The sequence below is a fragment of the Haliaeetus leucocephalus genome, unplaced genomic scaffold (assembly GCF_000737465.1).
Source record: "Haliaeetus leucocephalus isolate CR32 unplaced genomic scaffold, Haliaeetus_leucocephalus-4.0 Scaffold173, whole genome shotgun sequence".
NCBI classification, from domain to species: domain Eukaryota; kingdom Metazoa; phylum Chordata; class Aves; order Accipitriformes; family Accipitridae; genus Haliaeetus; species Haliaeetus leucocephalus.
This window is the reverse complement of record NW_010972609.1, coordinates 6,778,009-6,798,815: the sequence shown is the minus strand read 5'-3', so window position 1 is coordinate 6,798,815 and position 20,807 is coordinate 6,778,009. Positions and strand designations below refer to the sequence as shown.

General features: G+C 34.4%; 1 protein-coding gene across 1 annotated transcript in view; it reads left to right on the top strand.

Moving 5' to 3' along the window:
• Window positions 1-20,807, top strand: part of CCDC73 (coiled-coil domain containing 73) — a 56,995-nt gene that overhangs the window by 11,359 nt on the left and 24,829 nt on the right. Inside the window, exons 3-8 of the mRNA XM_010563750.1 lie at window positions 2,401-2,472; window positions 3,244-3,279; window positions 5,208-5,282; window positions 7,332-7,370; window positions 14,056-14,191; window positions 17,082-17,161. Coding sequence (XP_010562052.1) covers window positions 2,401-2,472; window positions 3,244-3,279; window positions 5,208-5,282; window positions 7,332-7,370; window positions 14,056-14,191; window positions 17,082-17,161 — 438 coding nt within the window. The remainder of the gene's footprint in view (window positions 1-2,400; window positions 2,473-3,243; window positions 3,280-5,207; window positions 5,283-7,331; window positions 7,371-14,055; window positions 14,192-17,081; window positions 17,162-20,807) is intronic.

The window sequence follows — 20,807 nt, the reverse complement described above, 5'->3', positions numbered from 1 at the left end:
TTCCCCCCCCCCCCCCCCCCCCCGCACTTTGCATTTAACATTGGCACATGGCAAACCTAATGTAAACAATGAGTTGTAGATTTTAGGAAATTCGTATGAGCATATACAGAGCTCTGGAACTTCAAAGAAACAAACTAATACAAGTTTCCAATTCTGGAGATTCCAGTAAGATGAAAATGCTAAGTATGGCATTTAAATTGAATTTGTGACCTGATGGTTTCTGAATGCAGAATCATATTGCCCTCAATAGTAGTTCAGTAAGTAGACAGCTTCCCCTGGCTTATCAAAGGTTCTGTTATACTTTTTTTTTTTTCTTTAGAGGTGTCCCTTACAGTCAATGTTTCTGTGATTCAGTATATATTTTACCTTGAATTTAGTAAACTAGTTTAAAATAAAGACATGACTTGAGCTAAGTTTCTAGTTTAATATTACAATTTTAAAGCAAATCTTTGTTTACATTTTATGAATACTGTTGCTGCTCTCAAAAAATATGCTAGAGTAGGGAAAACAGAATAACTGGTGAAAATATTCCTTTAAATCTAATGAGTATACTTACTATAACATTATAATATCAAAGGTGATTTTGCTTATATTTTTAAAAAGTAAGTTTGTTCTTCACTCTCCCTGCACCACACATACATGGCATGTATGGAAAATTTATTCCAAAACTGAATTTCTGAGAAAGTTATATATAATCATTTTATTTAATAGTCTCGGCTGTGAGGCCTGTTAGGAAATTAATATTTTTAGAAACTTCCCATCTCCTTTTTAGAATAAAATACGTCACTTGAATATACAGTACAAGGAAGACTGTGGTATATTATGAAGGCCTCAGTAACGCTTTTTTCCAGCTATCAATTATGTCAATGACAAAATTGTATGAAGGATTACTATTTTGTGAAAACAAACTTATATCTACATAAATGATTATAAAATACTGGCTTGAATTCCTATAATCTAAAGAAGTGTCACCTTAATTTGACAATACTGTAGATATAAAATTTTATTCCTGTGGGGAGTATGAATACTCCACTGAGAATAGTTGATTTGCTGTCACTGCAGTACTATTTCTGGCTCTCTAGCATACTTGGTATGCTCTTTACCCACTGGAGAACCTGTGTCTTTGAACACAGTTCTAATAAGTGACAGACAACTTGAAGAAAACATTCCCCAAGACTTTTGTTTTCACATTTTTGAATATTTCTTCAAGTAGTATGTATTGTTTGTTAGATGCAAATCAAAACTTTCTCTACTTATCTTACGATGAATTAATGAGTATGTACATGAATATAAAACACCTTACAAGACAAGAATCTGTGGAGGTATCTAAGGGCAACAGCTCTCACTTGTGGAACTCGAAAGCAACACCAATTTGCTGGAGAAAGTAGCAATTTTGGAATGGGCTTTATGTCTGAAAAACTCAATTTCTCAATTGAGGCAGAAGAAGAAATTGGGCTTATCGTGTGTGAAACAAATGATCAATTTATTTTCTCTCAGTCATTCTTCTTAACAGTCTCAATTTATATTTATTTTTGTGCAGTCATTACTTAATCATTTCGTACTTCACACTAATATTCCTTAGCTAAATACCGATCTATATTTTGACATAGCTGTTCAAGGACAGAGCCTCTTGACTACCTTTACCTAATACTTTTTTAGTGTCTAGAATGTAAAAACTGATCTTACAAACATATCTTCTATATTACTTCACCTCGATTGGAGGGGAGGGTTCCTATCTTGTATAGGAACATGCTTAAAGATGTCAAAGATTTCCAACTTGCAGAGTGTAGTATTAGTCTATGAGATTATGATATGAAATAACAAAAATAAAAATAATACTACGTCTTTTAACTCATTTTCTTGTTTGTATGGATGAGAGTAAAGCCAGGCAGTAGGATGATAAAAACCTTACACTTAGTCTTTTCTGCCCTCCTTCAGCTCTTTCGTGTAGTTTTTTAAATGACTAAAATGTAACTAAAAACAGAATAACAGATTGTTATTTTTTAATGGGATTATATTTTTTTAACAGAGATTAAAATTAAAATTATGTTATAAGTACCTCGATCCATGTCAAGATGCTGTCTTAAGATGGCAATGGGTGTTGGATTGCTTCTGCAGGTTGATAGGATGAGTAAGAGTTGCTTATAGAAGTCCTAGCAACAACAAATCTGAATTCCAGAGGTGAGAATCGTTACCTGTTATGAATTAAAGAGAAGCTGCTACCAAAAAGATGATTACCAGTTAACAAATGTCTCTCTTTAGTCTTCAAGTTCTGTTTTTAATCAGTTATGTCTTTCTAAAAATACTTTACAAGGAATCAGGATTTTTCTTGAAATACTGTATGTATGGATTGCCGTAAGATAATATTTAAAACACACTGTTGTTTTTTTGCATGAGCAGGAAACCCTGCAGCATCAGATGGACATATTGCACCAACAAAACAAAGAAGCTATGGCAGCTTTTAAAAAACAGGTAGCAAAATAAGGCCTTCTAGCTTTGACAGTGAGATTTTAAAATATGATGGCATAATAGCTAGTTATCAGTTAGTATTAAAATATTTTTCTGTTGCATATAAAATGTTAGAATATACAGCTCAAAGAAATCAGGTCTTTTTCTTTCTTCCAGACACAGTATAATGCCTGTAATTTGATAGGTCTTCCCAGTAAGCCACTCTTCTGCGATTTTTCATTTTTATTTTTCCAACAATTCCTAGAGAAAATAATGCTTCTTTTAATCGGTTTTGGGGATTGTTTGTTTTCCCCTCTTTAAGATGGCATATCCTCTGCAAGGTTAGATTCATAAACCATGGTAGAAGATCTGCCACATAACTTATTCTGTTCAACATTTGAAAGTGTGTGTTTCAGTCTTTCACATTAGGGTTGTGGTGGTTTTCCTCCATAATATATAATCAACGAATATGAGTGCTGAAAGAACTTGCAGAGAACAGTCATAGGAACTCAAACTGTTGCACATGGTGATGAAGAATTTATCACTAATGCTGCATCACAATCGTATCACACAAAACAGAAATTGACAAGTAATTAGGTTTTTCTTTCTTGAAAAAATAATTTGTGATTCACAAGGTTGCTGCTTGTGACTCTATAGTTACTATAGTTAAAGAAAAAAACAGGAAGTACATTATGCAGGGTAATATAACTATATTGTCTTGTCAAGCTGCTTGAGTAAAATTAATCCCATGTGCTGTATTGATTTGTTGTTTCTTTTTTTTATGCCACTGCCAAGTTACAGGCAAGGATGTTTGTCATGGAAGAAGAAAAGGTACTCTATGTTACAATGATTTGTTATTTGTCATCCAGTGAAGCACATAAGCAAATGATAATGCCATATAACTTACCAAACATGCTCTTAAGTATAAACTAAGTATATTACAATTATATTATTTTTTTCTTGCTATGGCCTTTGCAAAAGAAATTTCTTTATAACCTTTGTTACTTTTGGGTTTTTGTTTATAGCCTATAGAACTTTAACTACTTGTGAAATGTCACTTTAAAATCTGCTTATGCTAAAAATCAGTTGGGGGGAAAAAAGTCTAATTTGCTTATTCTATATTTATAGAATCATAGAATGGTTTGGGTTGGAAGGGACCTTAAAGATCATCTAGTTCCAACTTCCCCTGCCATGGGCAGGGATACCTTCCACTAGACCAGGTTGCTCGAAGCCCCACCTGGCCTTTTGTATAGCTACTGAAGCTATGCAAAATTTAGTTTCATTTGGGGGGTTGGAACAAATTGTCATAAGCCTTTTTCACATACTAGTGAAAAATAACAATTCTAACTGGTTTAGTAAAACCAGATTTTAATAGGGCTTTTATTGATTTACCTGACCTGATTTCCTAAGGAACTTGAACTAAACTGAAGTAAGATATACTCAAGTCTGAATTGATGGGGTTTTTCTTAACCGTGTGAGTTTTTATACCAAGCTGAGTGCCTGCTTCCTCTTCCGAATGAAGGTTTTGCATTTGTTATGCTAGGAGCCTGTTTCAAACAGCAAAGCCAATGAATGTCTGTGTGTGGACTCTATTGTTTCACTTAAATTTCCCAATGATTAAGCATGGATGAGTAAGCTGTATGTTTCAAAGAACTTGCACAGAAATTTGCAAACAAGTGAAATTGGTTTGAAAGTATATCAAAGTAAACTTTATTGTCTGCTGCATTTGTGTTATCTGGTTAACTTATTTTCTTGCTTGTATTTGGAGTTTTTTCTTGTTAAGACATCCTTTTGGTCCATACATACCTATGTAGTAGTCCCTGATTTGTATTTTCAATGACAGCCACTGTTTCAGAATTAAATTGTGTGCTGTTTTTATTTTGTTGGGGTTTTTTTTCTCTAAATACTTCCACTGAATTCAATAGTACTTTCGGTACTTTATACCAAAGTAACTGAAAGAATAAATCAGGCTGTAGTGTTTCAGGACAGAGTTTGAATACAAAGACCAATTTTCGTTCCAATTTACATTATATGTACTTTAACTCATCAAGATGGTTCCAGGAGATTGCACAGCCAGCACTATGTTAGAAATGACCGAAACGGACAGGGGTGGTTGAATGGATGTATTTGTTTTCCCTGGCATATTCTCTGATATCTAGATTCTGCTCTCCCTGTGTAGATTGCTGCCCAAGTTTCTTACCTGATTTAAGTCCACTGAAGTCCTTTGACTTTGTTCACATGCATATATATGTGTGTGTGTATATATACACACACGCATATATATATATATATATTAAAAAAAATAAATATAAAATGTGCTTGCATGTATTTAGTAATTCTAGTGATAGCAGATTATAGTTCAATCTTTGTGGACTAGAAAAGCTGAGGAGGTTGTTCCTGTGAAGAGCCTGCTACAGCAGATAAGAAAGTGGATTTACCTGATACTTTCTTTGTTATTTACTATCTTTGTTCTAAACTAAAGTAACTTATTAATTCTGCCTTTGTCAGGCTTGTCTCTCCCAGAACAGAAAATTTTAAAACTTACTGACTAGTCATAAGTGGTGAAAATATACTATCGTGTTTTCACTTTTCTTTTTATAGCAATATATGTGTACATTTTAAAATTATTTAGCTGAACTTTGACCTGGTTTTGCCAATGAATTGTTATGTCATAGTGGAGTAGTGCTTTATTTTTGTAACATTCTTGTTGTAAATGCATTTATTCTGTCCAAATCCTGAAGTACAGCTTTTGTTGAAAGGGGAAATATCAACTTGCTGTAGAAACAAAAGAAAAAGAAATTGATGGACTGAAAGAAGCATTAAAAGCATTACAGGTAAACTGTTATTTTTGTTAAATAACTTTCTTTAGTATGCAAGTGTTTTGGTTTTAGCTTTTTCACTGGTAAGAAAATAGTTGTTTTTAAGAGGGCCTTTAAGGCCTTCTCATTTAATCTTTCTAGTACATGTACACCTTGCTTTCTGAGTTTCTGTTCTAGTCTTCAGTGTCAAGATGACTTTAAGTTAGCCTTCCAGCTAAAGTTCTTTTCCTCCAGAAGAACTGCAGACTCAGTAGAAGTCCAAATAGCACATGAGATATGCTTTCTTTTCATTTCCATAGTCTTCCGCTTTCTTTCTATTCTTGTCTTCTTACTTCTCACCTGTTTGGAAACTTTGGTTTTGGACTCCTAAACAGTTACAAGTATTCACACTGGGCCTCCAACTCAGTGCTACCTGTGTTTTTTATTATTTTCCTTTGTTTCACTAGGAGGTTTCTGTATTTACCACTTAATCCATGGCTTTCCAATGCCTATTTGACAGTAAAATCGTCAGATAAACATACAATTTACTCTGGTGCTGCTTAGTGTTAGTTCTGTATTGTATTTTATATCATTACATGGTGTTGGAGCAGTTGCGGCTGTGATTCACAGTTACTTGAAATAAAGGAAGACATAGGGACATAGCTAGTATTTGGCTTTCTTTTAATGACCAAGGCAGATATTTTGAAAATGGATTAAAAGAGTAAAACTCAACACAGAAGAGAATTAGTATTGTAATGCGTTGTCAGATTTGTCAGATTTCAGGTATTGCCACAAACCAATTATTTTTCTGCCCAAAACTGAGATAATAATTAATTCTATTGAAAACAAATTGGTTATCATGTATTATTACCCATGATTTTGCAACATGTTTGGTTCTTATTAACATTCTCTTACAATGGGATGCATTTACTTGTTATCAGTTAATCATTTAGTTAACAGTGAAGGTATTTTAAGAGCAAAAAGAAAATTATTCCCATGGCTGGCCTTCTATGCAATAGCTGTAAGGATTTTGTTGCCTTCTTCAAACCTTGGTATAGCACAGATAATGTAGGATATCTCTCCATGGTCTGCTGAACGTAGTATGTGGGGACAGCAAGAGTAATGAAAGATGCCACTGGCCTTTCTTTTGTAAGATAAAACAGAAAAAAAGCTTAACGTTAAATGTTTAATGTTCACAGATCAAACATTTGTGTAACAGCATAGTTCAGATCTAGGAAATTCTGCTGTGCCTTGTGGAAGCAGGAGGTTACAATGAACATGTGGACCCAGAAAAATTATTTGGAAATCAGCCTAAAATAAGAGTGAAGAATTTCTAATTTGATTCTGTAGTCCTCTCCATCCAGAGAGTCAGAATTCTACCTTAAAATGATTGTTCTCTAGGCTTAGGGGTTTTTTTTCTAGAAATAATATTTTCTGTATAAGATTTACACGCACTGGGTTCTTTGACATTTCTCTTTAAGTGCTTTAAGTTATAGAGACTAAAGCTCTTGAGATCTTAAGTATTATGCAAGTCAAAATTCTCTGATGTCTGTGGTGTATGAAAAACAGTGTTAATTACTTCAAATGTCAGTTTTGTTATTAAAGCATGCAAGATTTGTTCAATATGTCTTTATATGCTACCAGTTAGAATATCTACCTAGAATATTTTTTTTCCCCAACAGAGAACACACTTATATTTCTCTAGGACTTGAGGGAATACTTTCATTTTTATCTCTGTTTTCTTCTCTGTTTATTTCTAAGAATCTAGTTTACAGGCTGTGGTCCATTTACACATTATTTTTACGATACATGTCAGAAAACACAAGGATTTATGCATTTTTCAAAACTCCTCTAGTAACAAATCACTGTAAAGCATTTTTACGTAATTTAAATATTGAAGTGAAATTATGTAAAGTGAATCTAATAATAAAAGAAATAGTGTAATCTTTAATTCAAACCAGTATTACTGTATTGGATTGGCAATAAATGCAACTAAATCCAAAGTGTGAGAATACCTAAATATGCAGGTTGTCGTCAGAAGAAATGTAACTACAATTTAATGAATACCTCTCTTTCATTTTACAGATTTCAAAATACACTTTACAAAAGAAACTGAATGAAATGGTAAGAAATTAATAAAAGTGAAAAAATAAGGAACAGCTTTTATGAAAAGAGAATGCCTGCTTAGAGTATAATGCAAATACTAAACAACTCTAATACTTAAATGATAATGTGATAATTATTACAAATAACCAAAAGAGGTGGTACCAGCTTTGAATCTGAAAAACTTTAAAATACGGTGGGTTTAGGTTCTTATAGTGTGATAGCTGCTGTTTAGCATGTAGAATTTTTTCTCCCTGAACTAAAGTGTAATTGGTACATTTGTTCTCCTTATAGACTAGAGTGAAGATTTTTTTTATAGACTGTGATTTGAATAATGTAATTATACTACCCTTACAGGATCTAGCATATTCGTCTCAAAGAAGTAATAGAGAATTTCAAGCAGTTCTTAGTTTTGTTTTTAAGAAAAACTGATAATGTTTTTCCTCTCACTCTTTTTCACTCCTCAGAATTACTTTTTAACATCAGTTCCCCTGAACAGTTTAGATTTCATCCAGTCCAGCTTACTCCCTCTGACACAGAGAATAAATTTATATAGAGTGACAGCATAGTTGCTCTGAACCCTGTTGTCTGTTTTAGGAAGTGAAAGAGTGAGCTGCAGAAACATTGCTAGGCTTGATTGAATAAATGCTGTGAAAATTCTGCTGCTGCTCAACTGGAAAGAATAAAGATAATACTGTCAGACCATTACAAACTGTGATTTTAATTAAGAAGCTCAAAAAACTAGGGTCCAGTTTACCTTTAAGTACCATGACATTTGTACTGAAAGTCATCTTCAACGCTACAGTGGTTTTACACAAAATATGGTGAAATTGAATAATGTGCCCTCTGACCTGGGAGATAAGGCTACAAGTTAAAGATCAAAGGCAACATAAAATGTGTTTTGTCTTACTTCACTTTTAACTTGTATTTATTCTTAAAATACATCTGATCTAAAAATGTATTTAAAATACACAAAATTATTGAACTTAGATTTAGGTCATTTCACATATTACCATTCTTTCATAACTTGCAAGCTCAGTCTTCCATATGAATGAGAATATTTAAATCACAACACCTTTTCTATAAGCTAGAAATGCATCTGTGCTGCTTAAAGAAATATCTTCCTTTCTTATGTTTATAAACTTTTCAATAATTGATTATTTGAATATTTTGAAAACATTGGGGTACTGTTACTTTGATAGAGAGTATGGTTATTAAAAAAGCTATTGAGTGGGGGACAAGGCATTAGAAATTCTCTTTCGCATGTGGCACTAAACATACCGTGTATGGCTTGGCCATATTTATAGAAGATGCTCTGATATGAAATGATGAAAACAAAACCACAAGGTGTAAACAGAAGTGAAATCTTTCCTACAAGCTTATGCAGTAGTGGGCTAATACAGTTTTAGACCAGGTCAAATTCTACCAACTTTACCCCCTGAGTAGTTACACTAAAATAAATGGTATGTTCTAGGGATCAAAGTAGTGTAGTAGCCCACGTAGACTCTCTTAGTCAGTTATCACAAAAGGCAAAATGTTTAAAAGTAAAATGGATGAAATTCCAAACCATTCATTTATCTGAGACCCATTTCTATTTCAATTTTGTTAAAGACAGATTAGATCATGCCCTGGCTAGTGTTTTGAAAGTAAGCAGATGTGCTGTTTAGTTTATATCTGGCACCTTAGCAATGCTGCCAGTCAGTAAAGTAGCTTTTGTATGTGCTGGGGATTGAGCATGCCTTACTGATGTAGCATTTTATTCTGGTTTTGTTCCTTTAATTCTGTTCTTTTAGTCTGGTATAGGCAATGTTAATATTTTGCATATACACCATATTTTAGCATGCTATCCAGTTAAGTTTATGTGAAAATTGGAGTGCTGATATAATTCTTACGGTATATGCTAGAATTTTAAAATAGTGAAAGGTTTTTTTTCATATTGAAAGACTGTATAGAGACAAAGAAATAAAAAATAGAAAATTTTCTTCCATCTTTTCTTTGTTTCCACAATAAAAGTGTTGATTATTGTGTGCAGTGTAGTCACTTTGCACCTCACTGCATATGGATAGTAGCACTCATGCAGTCAGGAGGCTACAGGATGATTACTACGAAGCTAGTTGTCTTGATAGAATACACTTGAGTCTGGGTTCTGTATTGTATTCTGGCTGCTGAAATAAAGAAATAACTGGAGGAAAATGGCCTTGGTCAGGTCTTGATTTCCTCCTTCATTAATTTCCTGGCATGTGATACAATGTAGAATGCTAGAACAGTCTGAGTGTAGCATCTGTTCATGTGTTCCATTGTTAACTTGCATTGTCTGATCCTGGGCGTGTCTGAGAGTGAGCATTTAAGAGTTATTTGTCTTCTGCAGTACTTAAATATATATCATGGTGCTAAAATATAAAATAAACCCAAGAATGATATTAAGGCTAGTGCTGGCTGGTTTAGAGACCAAGTCTTGGGTGCAGTTCAGAAGAGCAAACTTGGAGTGCCAGATCTCTGTGTAGTCAATGGGGAAACATTACTGTCTACAAGGTAGTGATTCAGTGCATCAGTATTAATAAGTAGAGTAGATGGGGTGACTGCCTCTGTGGATGACTGGTAATTAGTCTAATTTCACTTGCTGACTGTGTTTATATTGGTAAACTAAATGTTTGTGAGACCATTTAGTGAAGCTGCAGTCAAGTGATATAAAATGGTTTGGGTTCATTAAACTCTACCACTCTTCAAAAAAGAGGGAAGCTGCATCCAAATAACCCACATTGTTCCTGGCAGACAGTCTCCTGAACCGTGCCCAGGAACTGCTTACATGAGTGCTACTTGGCATAGGCCAAAATGCGTCACGGATGTTTTAACAACAGTATAGGCATTTCCTGAGAGCTTCCCTGCCACCATTTAGTTTTCTAATACGGATGTAGTTGCCAAATGAATGAAAAATTGATTCCTGTAAAATGTTAAATAAATGTAATTTTAAAAGTTGGTTTGTTCTTAGATTATTAAGATAGGAATGTTATTTTTATTTCCTTTCCACATTTTTTAGGAATTTGCCTGTAACTACTATGTTGTTTAAAAATACAGTGAGAAGGCAGTGATACAGTATAAATTAAAAATAATTATTTTGAAGTAGAAAAATAGTGGGAAGTAAAGGAACTATTGTGGAAAAAAATTCCTCTTTTGAAGATTTACAATTGGTAACCCTTTGCATAATTTTCACATGATCTTGCCTTAGGTCTCCATGCTATTACATCTCCTTTGTTTCTTTGACACTTTCACCTCCCAATTACCACCTTCTGCTTCACTGAGTAACTCTGACTAGTGACTCAATTTCCAGAATATCTTTGAGATATGAGCAATTCCCTCTTTGTCTTCCTCCAGTCACCTACCTGACCCTGAGCCATTTCTCTGGTCTAGTTCCACCAAGAAATCATTGTGCCTCAACAAACCATATGGCCACAATCAGTTCCACTCCCCATCCCAGCTTATCTTTATTACTGGTGGAGAGCAGGGCAATAATTCCTATCCTTGCAGTATCAGACATTAGGAAGAACCACCAAGATTCTGTGGGTCTTACTCCAACTCCAGGGTCATACCCTCCCTATCCTGCAGTGTCTCCTGGTATTTCTTGATTGTCTTCTATGGAAGAATGTTTTAAGACCTTTTCACTGTAAGCAGAAGAATCACATACTCAGGCTTTTATTTTACTGTGCACTAAGCCTGGAGAGCAGCTTGCCATCAAAAATCATATTTAGGCCAGTGGTAAGCTTTTGATAAAACTCTTGAGGATATAGCAGGCCAATTCCTTTTCTCACTGGAAAGAGCCCTGGGAAACTACAAAGCCTATTTCTACTTTTCTAGTGAGGAGGAGGGACTAGCACTGTCTTGCTGACTTAAGAAAGAAATAGGGAGAACATGAAGAAAAATCCATATAAAAGAAAGTGAAAAAAAACTCAGATCTTGCCATAAGCTGTTCGAGTCTCAAATTAGTGATGCCTCCCTGCTCATTGATTTCTTAGAATAAATACACCTGAATGATTATCAGGAAAAACAAATACAATTTTTCCTTTTTTTTTTTTTTTTGTTATAAAATCCACATCCTAGCATTAGTTAAGCACAGTTCTTCAACAGTTTACTTATGATTAGGAAAAAGAGAAAGTAGATGGACATTCACAACCTACATTCCTTGCAGTGATACTGTAAGTGGTGGTGTTTCTTTACCAGTGCTTCCATTATGACTTTCCATTTGCTGTAGTGTGTTTAATTTCATACCTTATAAAACATGAGAAATTTGTATTGTATATCCTCTTTTGCTAGCCTCATGTTGGTCATTTCTTTTGATTACTATCAGCTTTTATTATCCTCTGATGCTTGGACATGTATTGCATTTGTTACTATATGGAAATGGAGCCTTACAGAAGCCAAACAGACTGGGCCAGATTCATCCTTGTGTAACTTGAATTTACACACAGGAATGAATTTGGTCCAATTCATTTTCATTGCTGTGTTGCTCTACTGTAGGTTAGAAACAGATTAGATGTCTAAATAAATGGTTATCTTTTTCTCAGGAACTAATTTAACCCACTCTTTTCAGAGAAAATTAATTTTAAAATTGACCAAATAGTACCTACAAAGCTATTAACTAAAATACAGTATAAAGAGGAACACAAAAAAATTACTGTATGTGAAAGAAGGGATAACAAATAACTTTTAAAAAAACAGTGGCATGTGTCACTGAATATAGTTTCCTGTGAATATGTATTTTCAATCACCCCCTCACAAAACACGAGAGACTAGTAAAATTCATTAAACTTAAATACATTTTACTTAATTACCATGTGGGATTCATTGCGATAATGTATTACTTAGGCCAAGATGTTAACAGAAGTAAAAATAAAGTGTTAGATGCTTACAAAAGTAGTTAGAACACCCCCCCTCTCCCCCCCAGATACATAATCTTAAAATAGAAGTGAATTCATCATATTTGAAGATACTACAACTGCTAATTGATACTGAGGAATTAATAATTACTCGTTAAAAGGTTATTTAGGTTTTTCTGGGAAGCATGGGGTATTAATCTGCATCAGTTTCACTAATCTAAATCAAAGTCACCACTACTCTTTAGAAGTAGTTGATGCACTTCTGGTTTATAGAAGTACATTGAGATTATTTTATTTAGGTGTGTCAAATACACAAATTCTCTCCTAATTGTTCTGGCACTATGTAATTTTTAACGATCCCAGAACCTGAATGGATGAGACTGTCAGGCATCTATTAGTTTAACCCTGCCCTGCTCGAAGGTAGGGTCAGTTAGAGCCAGTTGCACAGAGCTATGTCCAGTCTGATTTTTAATATTTCCGCAGACAGATGCTGTAGCCTGTCTGTGCAACCTGTTCCAATGTCTGACCACCCATACAGTAATTTTTGTCCCCTCAAGTTTAAGTGCAAACTCCTGTATTTCACTTTGTGTCAGTGGGCACTAAGAGCCGTCTGGCTGTGTTGTCTTTATTTCCTCCTTCCCCACCTAGTATATATACATATTTGACAAGATCCTCCTGAGTCTTCTCCAGGCTGAACAGTCACAGCTCCCTTAGCCTCTCCTCACATGTCAGGTGCTCAAATCCCTTGATTATCATAGTGGCCCTATACTTTAAACAATGTTGTATTGGAAAAAAAACCCAGTATTTTTGTCTCAGTTTGTATTGCAATGTAGCTTAAAGTTTTCCTTGTTGATTAAAACCATGTTATGCTGGAAAGTGTTTAAGACTATAAAAGGAAGATAGTACATTTACTAGTGGCTTTACAGAGACAAGTGAACACTGTGTGCATAATAGATTGCTTCTGTTATGTAGCAGGAGACAATAACTATCTATAGGCCTTATTTTCATGGTGCATACACTAGCACTGTTGCCAAAGTTTAAGGAGCTCCTACTCTTAGCTGTCTCCAGCTCCTTACTCATTTCTGCCCTGTGCTGCTCTATGAAGGTGCTGGGACAATGGTTATGGGGGCTGTGATTTAAGCTGTCTAGAATTTCTAAACAGGCCCCATATTTTATTGCATTGCTGCAACCTGAGAGTGTGGCATATTTGGTTTAATACTACAGTAGAGACAAATAAGCAGCTGGGGCAATGAGATACAAACATAGCTGCTGAAGCCACTGTATTTTTTTGAATCTGCAGCCAAAGACATGGGCAGGTACAGCCCCTATCTGAATAGCTGATGTAGGGTGGGGACTGCATTAAACTGCGTGGACGTCCTACATCAAAGGAATGCGAGAACGCAATGCAGTACTGAGTAGTAGTGCAGGACAGCAAGTATAAACCACAGGCAGCATTATCATGTTAGGCTATGTTCACAATACAATGGCAAGTTAAATAACATGTTTAAGCCACATAACAAAGGAAAACTTGAAATCAGGATTTGAAAACAGTTAATACAAATACAAGACAGTTACATGAAAGTTCTCCTAAGTATAAGGAACAACATATAAAAATATGTTAATGTGCTTTTTTGATAATCTAACACACAGCTGAAGGCCTTCGGCATAAGCTGCTATCTGGAAATGGGAACTGTTGATTAGATATGAAATAGACAACTGAGATGATCTGGGAATGATTTTGCATTTATGCTATTATGTTAAAAAGCATTTGGAGAGCTGATTTATACATGTTAGTTACCATCATTAAGTAGGTACTTCATTTATGTTTCTAACAGGACCAGAAATTACAGATGTACCTAACAGCGAAAGAGGAGCATCATAAGAAACTGAATGAAGTTGAGAGGTGTTATGCTACTATTGCATGTCAGTTTGGAATTGTAAAAGGTGTTCATGGAAAACTAGAGCATAGTGGTATGTATGTCTGAGATGTCATCCAGCATTTGTTTTTGCTGTGTTTTGACAACACTGAGGTGGCGACACCTGAAAATTCAGAAAAATAGCAGCTACCCAGTGCTAAACATCAAATATAACAACTGATAATGACTGTATCTCAGTAGCTTCCTCAGTGTTTCTTTCTGTGACAGTGCTAGGTTAAGCAGCACAGGCCCTGTACCTCTTCTGCTCTTTGCTGATACACTACTACAGTTGTGTGTGTGACCATATAGTAAATGATATTGAGGAACTGATTCATGTTCAAAACAGTCCAGCAGCAGACCCACCCCTTTCAAAAAAAGAAAAAAAAATATTATGCTTAATTTGGATCAGCTTCCTGTTGCCATTCGTCATAATCAACTTAAACAGTTTTACCAGCTCAAATGAGGGGGTGAAAGTAAAGGAATTAGCAAATAGGGGAAAATGAATGCTTTTTAAAGTAGGTTTAATGTTGGGAAATGGACAGAAAGCACTAATGAAATAATAAAAATTATTTTCTAGTACAGAAACATAAAATCTTAAAACCAGTTCAGTAAATAAATAGGATGGTATGAATAATTTTATGCAGTTATTGTTATGTAGATTCTGACTGTATAGCTATTCAAGCTTTACAAATACGTACCTTAACTCTGTTCATGTGTTGAAACATAAAATTATTTGTGAGACTACTAACACGCAAAAATACTATTCCACATACTTTTATTTTATATAAAAATATATTTTTTATCTGTAAAATAACAAAGCTGATAACCTCATGTAATAAAAATACCTCATTTAAATGAAGTTTTGTATGTATTAATTTGAGAGAGAAATCCTTGTTTCTCATAACTGTGATAAATTTCTATGCAAACATCACAGTATGTGTAGAATATGGACTTGTATATTGTTTTGTGTGCCTGCAGTTTTCATCCATGTAAACACATACGCAGGACGTAAATAAAAATAATTTATTTTTTTAAGGAAAGGGAGAAGTAGTTGTATAACTCAAAACATACAACAAAAAGAAACATCAAGCAAACAAAAAACAAACCAACCACAAAACCCCAAAAACTTTTCAAATACCGAAGCTTATAAGTTTGGGAGTTTTTCTGCCTGAAACCAAACAGTTTTTCAGATCTAGTTTGAATAAATTGGTAACATGTTCTATGTGTGTTTGTGATATTTCAGTACCTCAAGTTACTTTTTGTGTTTTGTTTTTTTTATTGGGCTAATATTTAATATTAAAAACAAATTAAGAGAACACATTGCTGTGCTTTCCTTTTATTTTCATTGGACAGGGCTTTTCTATTGTGTCAGATACAGAAAAGTCTTTTTGCAATTTCATGGAAAAATAACATTTACTCTCAGTATTTACACTATTTGAATCATATATAAATGCTTTTTGCCATGTTTCTACTTACATTTATCAGTAATTGTAAAACAAACCTCTAGAAAAGATTAAATGTTACTAACTGCTTTTGTTCAAGAAGCCAGTCTGTTTACCACTTTGACTCTAGTGTGTCTTTTACTGCAGAGAGAATTCAATTTGCATTGCAGTATGTAAGACGTGCAATAGGCATGTAGGTAACTTGTAAATTCTGAGCAAGAAACTGCAGTCAGCGGAAAAGTCAGAAAGAAAGTATATGAGCCATTTCTTATGCAAGTTGTTTAAATTTATTAACTGTTGTTCTTTATCTGCTATATTAAAGCAGCATGTAGGAAAAAAAGTGAAAATTGATGTGTTATAGTGCTGTATAGGGAAAAATACTACAATTTATAATAAATCTAAAACTTTATTGCCTAACACCCCACTGTTAGTATTTTAAAGCTAGAGAGTCAACACATGACTCTTGTTGAAAGGTAGGAGAGAGCTTTACCATTTTTTGCCTGCTTGTTTTCGTGGGTTTTATCTAAGTTGTATCAGAAGATATTTGTTACATTCTGAACTATTTTCATTTGTTGAGCACATATTCTCATATAAAACTATAAAATTGCTTATGGTATTGTAAGGCTATTGTTGTCCATCATTCCCTATGATGCTTACCACCTTTAACAGAAAAGGCAGGGACTTTCTGGGTGTGATGGAGTGTCTAGAGTTCTTGTATTCAAGTGTTGTGCTAGAAGCTTTTTGAGAAAATAAAGAAAAAAGATCAGGAGTGAATAAAGAGGACTCAGGAAATAAAAAAGGCTGAAGAGAGACCTCAGAGGATCAAAATACTAAGACTGAATAGAGGCGATTGAAAAAGTACAGGGACCAGTGAATATCTTCAGCTTTTCATTGTGAAACTTCAAGCAATTTCCCAGTGATATCTTGGCCTGTATAAAGTCTAAGAGAAAATTCCCTTCCCTTTTAAAAAGGACAGAGCTTATTCTTAGAGTTTTCCTCTCCATTATCCTCTGCTGTTTGCGGTCTTCCGTGTCCTATGTGCATATAGCTTTGTACCTATGTTAAGTCAATTATTTGAATGTTCTGAGGTCCATTGTGTTATATGTTCCTCTAAAAATCATCAAAATCATCAGAAAATTACAAGCAAAGCCTTAGTTAAAAAACAAAACTAAGATTAAAAGTTCATGGAGAAGTGATCCTAATAAAGTGACATCAAATGACACTAAAAATTAAATTACAATTAAAAAAAAAGCAAACTAGCATACAGAAAAGTCTTAACTCATTGTTTGATGTGTAGAACACCTAGTACCACCTGGTGTAATCCTCCAGTGTAGTATTACACTATACAGAAAAGTAGTTAAGTCATGTTTTCAGTCTTAGTCTCTTTTCCACAAAGATGTTTAATTGTTTTATAAATTATATACACATACATTGTAGTTATAAATCGAATACTCATTCAAATATGCAAGTGTTTATTAACATGCTTTAACTTTTTTTTTAAAGTACAGGAAGCGATACAGCTCAATAAGAAACTCACATCAGTGAATAAAAGACAAGAGACAGAAATAAGTAATCTGAAGGAAGTAAGTATAGTATGCATTTCTGAATGTATAAGTGGGATTCTTTGGGACTTCTACTAGCTGCTGTAGTATTAATATAAGTAGTGGACAAGCAGCAGAACTGTTCTTCATTCTGTGACTAATGGCTAAATTAGTCTTACGCTCCCTTGTTATGCACAGATACTTCAGATGAATGCCAATTAAAATTGGAGGAGCTCTGAACAGTTTCTGTAACTTGGGAATTTCAATCACCTCTACAGGATCCTACTTATTTCTTGTTAGTTATTAGTAACTTCTGTTTTCCCTGTGCTGTGTTGTCATTGCTTCTCCCATCTCATATGGAAAGGTAGCAGTGGTGTTTTCAGTTTAGTCAAAGAGAGGTAGAACGTGAAGAGTAGTTGCCATAGAAGCAAGCTGGTAGCTTGAAGGTAGGATAAAAAGCATAACTGAATCTCCATTAGAAATGGGAGAGTTTTGTGCCAGGGCAACTGAGACGTTAGATGATAGTGATACTATGGACAAAGTAGTTGTCTGGCCATTAAGCTCTTTTCTGCCCTCATCTATTCAGAAACTACTATTGGCCAGGTATGTTTTTGAGTTGCACTCTTGAACATGCATAATAGTGAGAAGAATAAGTTCTCTTTTTCCTTTGAGCTGTTTCTTAAGTGCTGACAGGAGAAGAGCAAAGGGACCCTCTGAAGTCAAAATTGTCCTATGAACTCAGTATCTTTCCATACCACATCTTTTTCATATCCTTATTTTTCTGTTCCACTTTTTTTTTTTCTCCCTTTGATTCTCTGAGGATTTTAGGTAGGTAACAAATGTATGATTGTTCTCAACTTCTTGACCTAATGTTAATCCCCAGCTTCCAGACGAATGCTTTGGACTACCATGGAATCTTTGCAAAGTTTGTGAATTTCTTGCAAAACAAAAAGGGGTGGGAGGAGATAATTTGTAAATGAGGAGAAGGGACTATGACCATTTTATATTTGGGTTAAATTGATCAAAAATTGGATATTTACTTGTCATGACCTTTTTTTGCCTGAAAAATGAGATTTGAAAGTACAGAAGTATTTGAAAATTTTTCCTGAATCTAGTGTTGTTTTTTGTTCTTAAGAGCACATAGCCTCTTATTGTTAAGATTCTTTGGAGTATGATGCCTCTAGAAGCTTGACTTTAAATTAAATTTTATCTTGAAACAGAGACAGTTTAAGATTTTTTCATTTGTTTCATTCTTACCTTCTCTAGTGCTTTATTTAATTTTTATTACATGAAACTATTCTAGCCACAGTAAAGATTAATCAGGAATTAAATCTAGTTTTGTTTAGGTAGATACTAGAATATAACATGGCAAACCTCAGTGTCAAAAAGATCAACTTTTGAAGTGACTGTTTGATCTTGGAGATTTCAGAACTCCTACCATCATCAAAGCAGACTGAGAAACACAATAACAGTAAAGCAGAACACTGGAAAAATTCTCTATATCTAAATCACAATTAGGTCTTATGTTATTTAGAAATGTTTATTTAGTAAATGATAGGTTATATATATGTTTCTATATTATACATAAAAACTATTTATCTGAAATATTTGATGGATGGAAGAGCAACAGAAAAATATTGGAACTTGTCAGTGGTGATAACTTTCCTCTACAGAAAAGCCATATTTGTTAGAATGCTAATATAGTTATAGCCCTGAAGGTCTGAGGACAACTTTGTCTTGTGTGCATTCGGTACACTTCATCTGTACAATTCCTTTAAAAAAGAATAAATAATTTGTATGTGACAAAAAGAGGGATATTCATCTAAAATGCAGCATACCTTTATTGAAAGATATCGTAAATATAAAAATTTAGGAGTTTTAGAAATTTGTAAGCATTACAGTAAATCAGATTTGTTGCTTTTGGTTAAGAAACCAGGAATAATTCATTACTTAGAATTCTCTGAGGGTAAGTAATTTGAGAGGTAAGAAAAAAAATGTTTATGAAAATTTTACGTAGTGAAATTTCTGAGTAACAGAGGTGTGCGACAAACTGCTACTGATTTATGTATTCCAGTAATCAAACATATTGCTTGATCCATTTTTTTTCAGCTGTGGTCTTGATTCTTAAGGTCATGGGTAATTAATTTTAAATAAAATACTGCTAGATAAGCAGAAAAAGGGGCCAAATTAAACTTAATCTGGCTTCCTCAGTTCACCGGGAAATGCCTTTATCATGGCTATTTCTGAATTTCTTATTGGTTGTTTAATATTTGACCATCCTATTCTGAATGAAGGTGGAAAACTGAACTGGAACTTAATTTCTTAGCATTTTAATATTTAGGTAGTGCTGTAGCACTTTGCTGTGGCAATGCCTTATTTTGCAAAAAAGTGGGGGTTTGCTTATTTGTAAACATAGTTTTATAAATAAAAGTTGTATATAACAGAAAGACATTCCTTTTTCCTCAAAACACAGAATTTCTGTGAAAACAGAGTTAAAAATTAACAATACAGTACAAAAAACCACAGCCCTCTTTCATCATTCCCTATTTCAACAGGTTGCTTATAAAACATTTCTGGAAAGTTATGCAGTGAGAGAGTGCATTTCTTTACTATATCTGTAATGGCACTTGTTAGTTCAGCACAACTTCTGTTTGTGAAGGGCTGTGGGCTTGTCTTTTCGGTTACTCTGCAAGAGAAGAGAAAAGATGTGTTTGAACCCAGTAAGAAGTCCCCTGAGCTTGTTTCATTTGATTGTGGTTACCTTGTACTTAGCCTAACCATTGCAGAAGTGATCTTAAAGCAGTCAAGTGTTTTCCCTTGTTGGGGAACGTATCTGTCATAGGGCTGAAGGGACCTACAACAGGTATAAAGCAACGAGAAAACTTTGATATTTAGGGGAGTTTGGAAGAGGGATTACCAGGCTGTTTTCACTTGCTACATAGCTGAAAGAAGTCATGATATCTGCAGCACAAGTTGGGACAACTTACAAAGCTGGTTTTATCTGCCTTGGAGACTTGACTGACCTCTAACAGCTCTGACAGCTTGTGGGTTCAAACTTCTTTCCTCTATAGCCTCAGTGCTGGAGTGGGAATGACTATCCATAGTAGTAAAAATCTTAATTTGGCTGTCAGCTCTTATCACGGCCATTACTTCGACTCAGACCAGGATGATCTCACACATTTGTTCTTAATGGGAACATGAAGTTAGTGAATGCTATTCAACATTTATGGATAAAAATAAACTAATCTCCAATTGTAATGAAATTGCAAGTGTGTGATGGGGGCATTAAATATGTACAACAGTAAAATGTGGGTTAAATTGAGGTCCATTCTGTGCAGGTTTAGTGTTCTGGGATTTGTGGAAAGAAATATTATTTGGAGAGGTTGTAGTTTCCTCTTGACATTGCCTACTTACAAGCCCAGTTCCTAAATCTTAGCTTAATGGGCTGTGGCACAATTTCCTTTCCAGTAACGTTTATTTTAGGATTTGAACGCTTAGATATTCAGTGTGGTAGGATTCTTTTCAACCACTATGAAAATGCTTGCATTGAAATCTGGCCAAGAAAAAGGTTTCTTTCGTTCTGCTGCTTAAAAGACAGCTATGCTGCTCAAGGCCTGAAAGATTACAAGACACTTGCACCAATCTGGGAAGAGAACAAAAAATGTAGTTGCAATTTTGGATACACTTA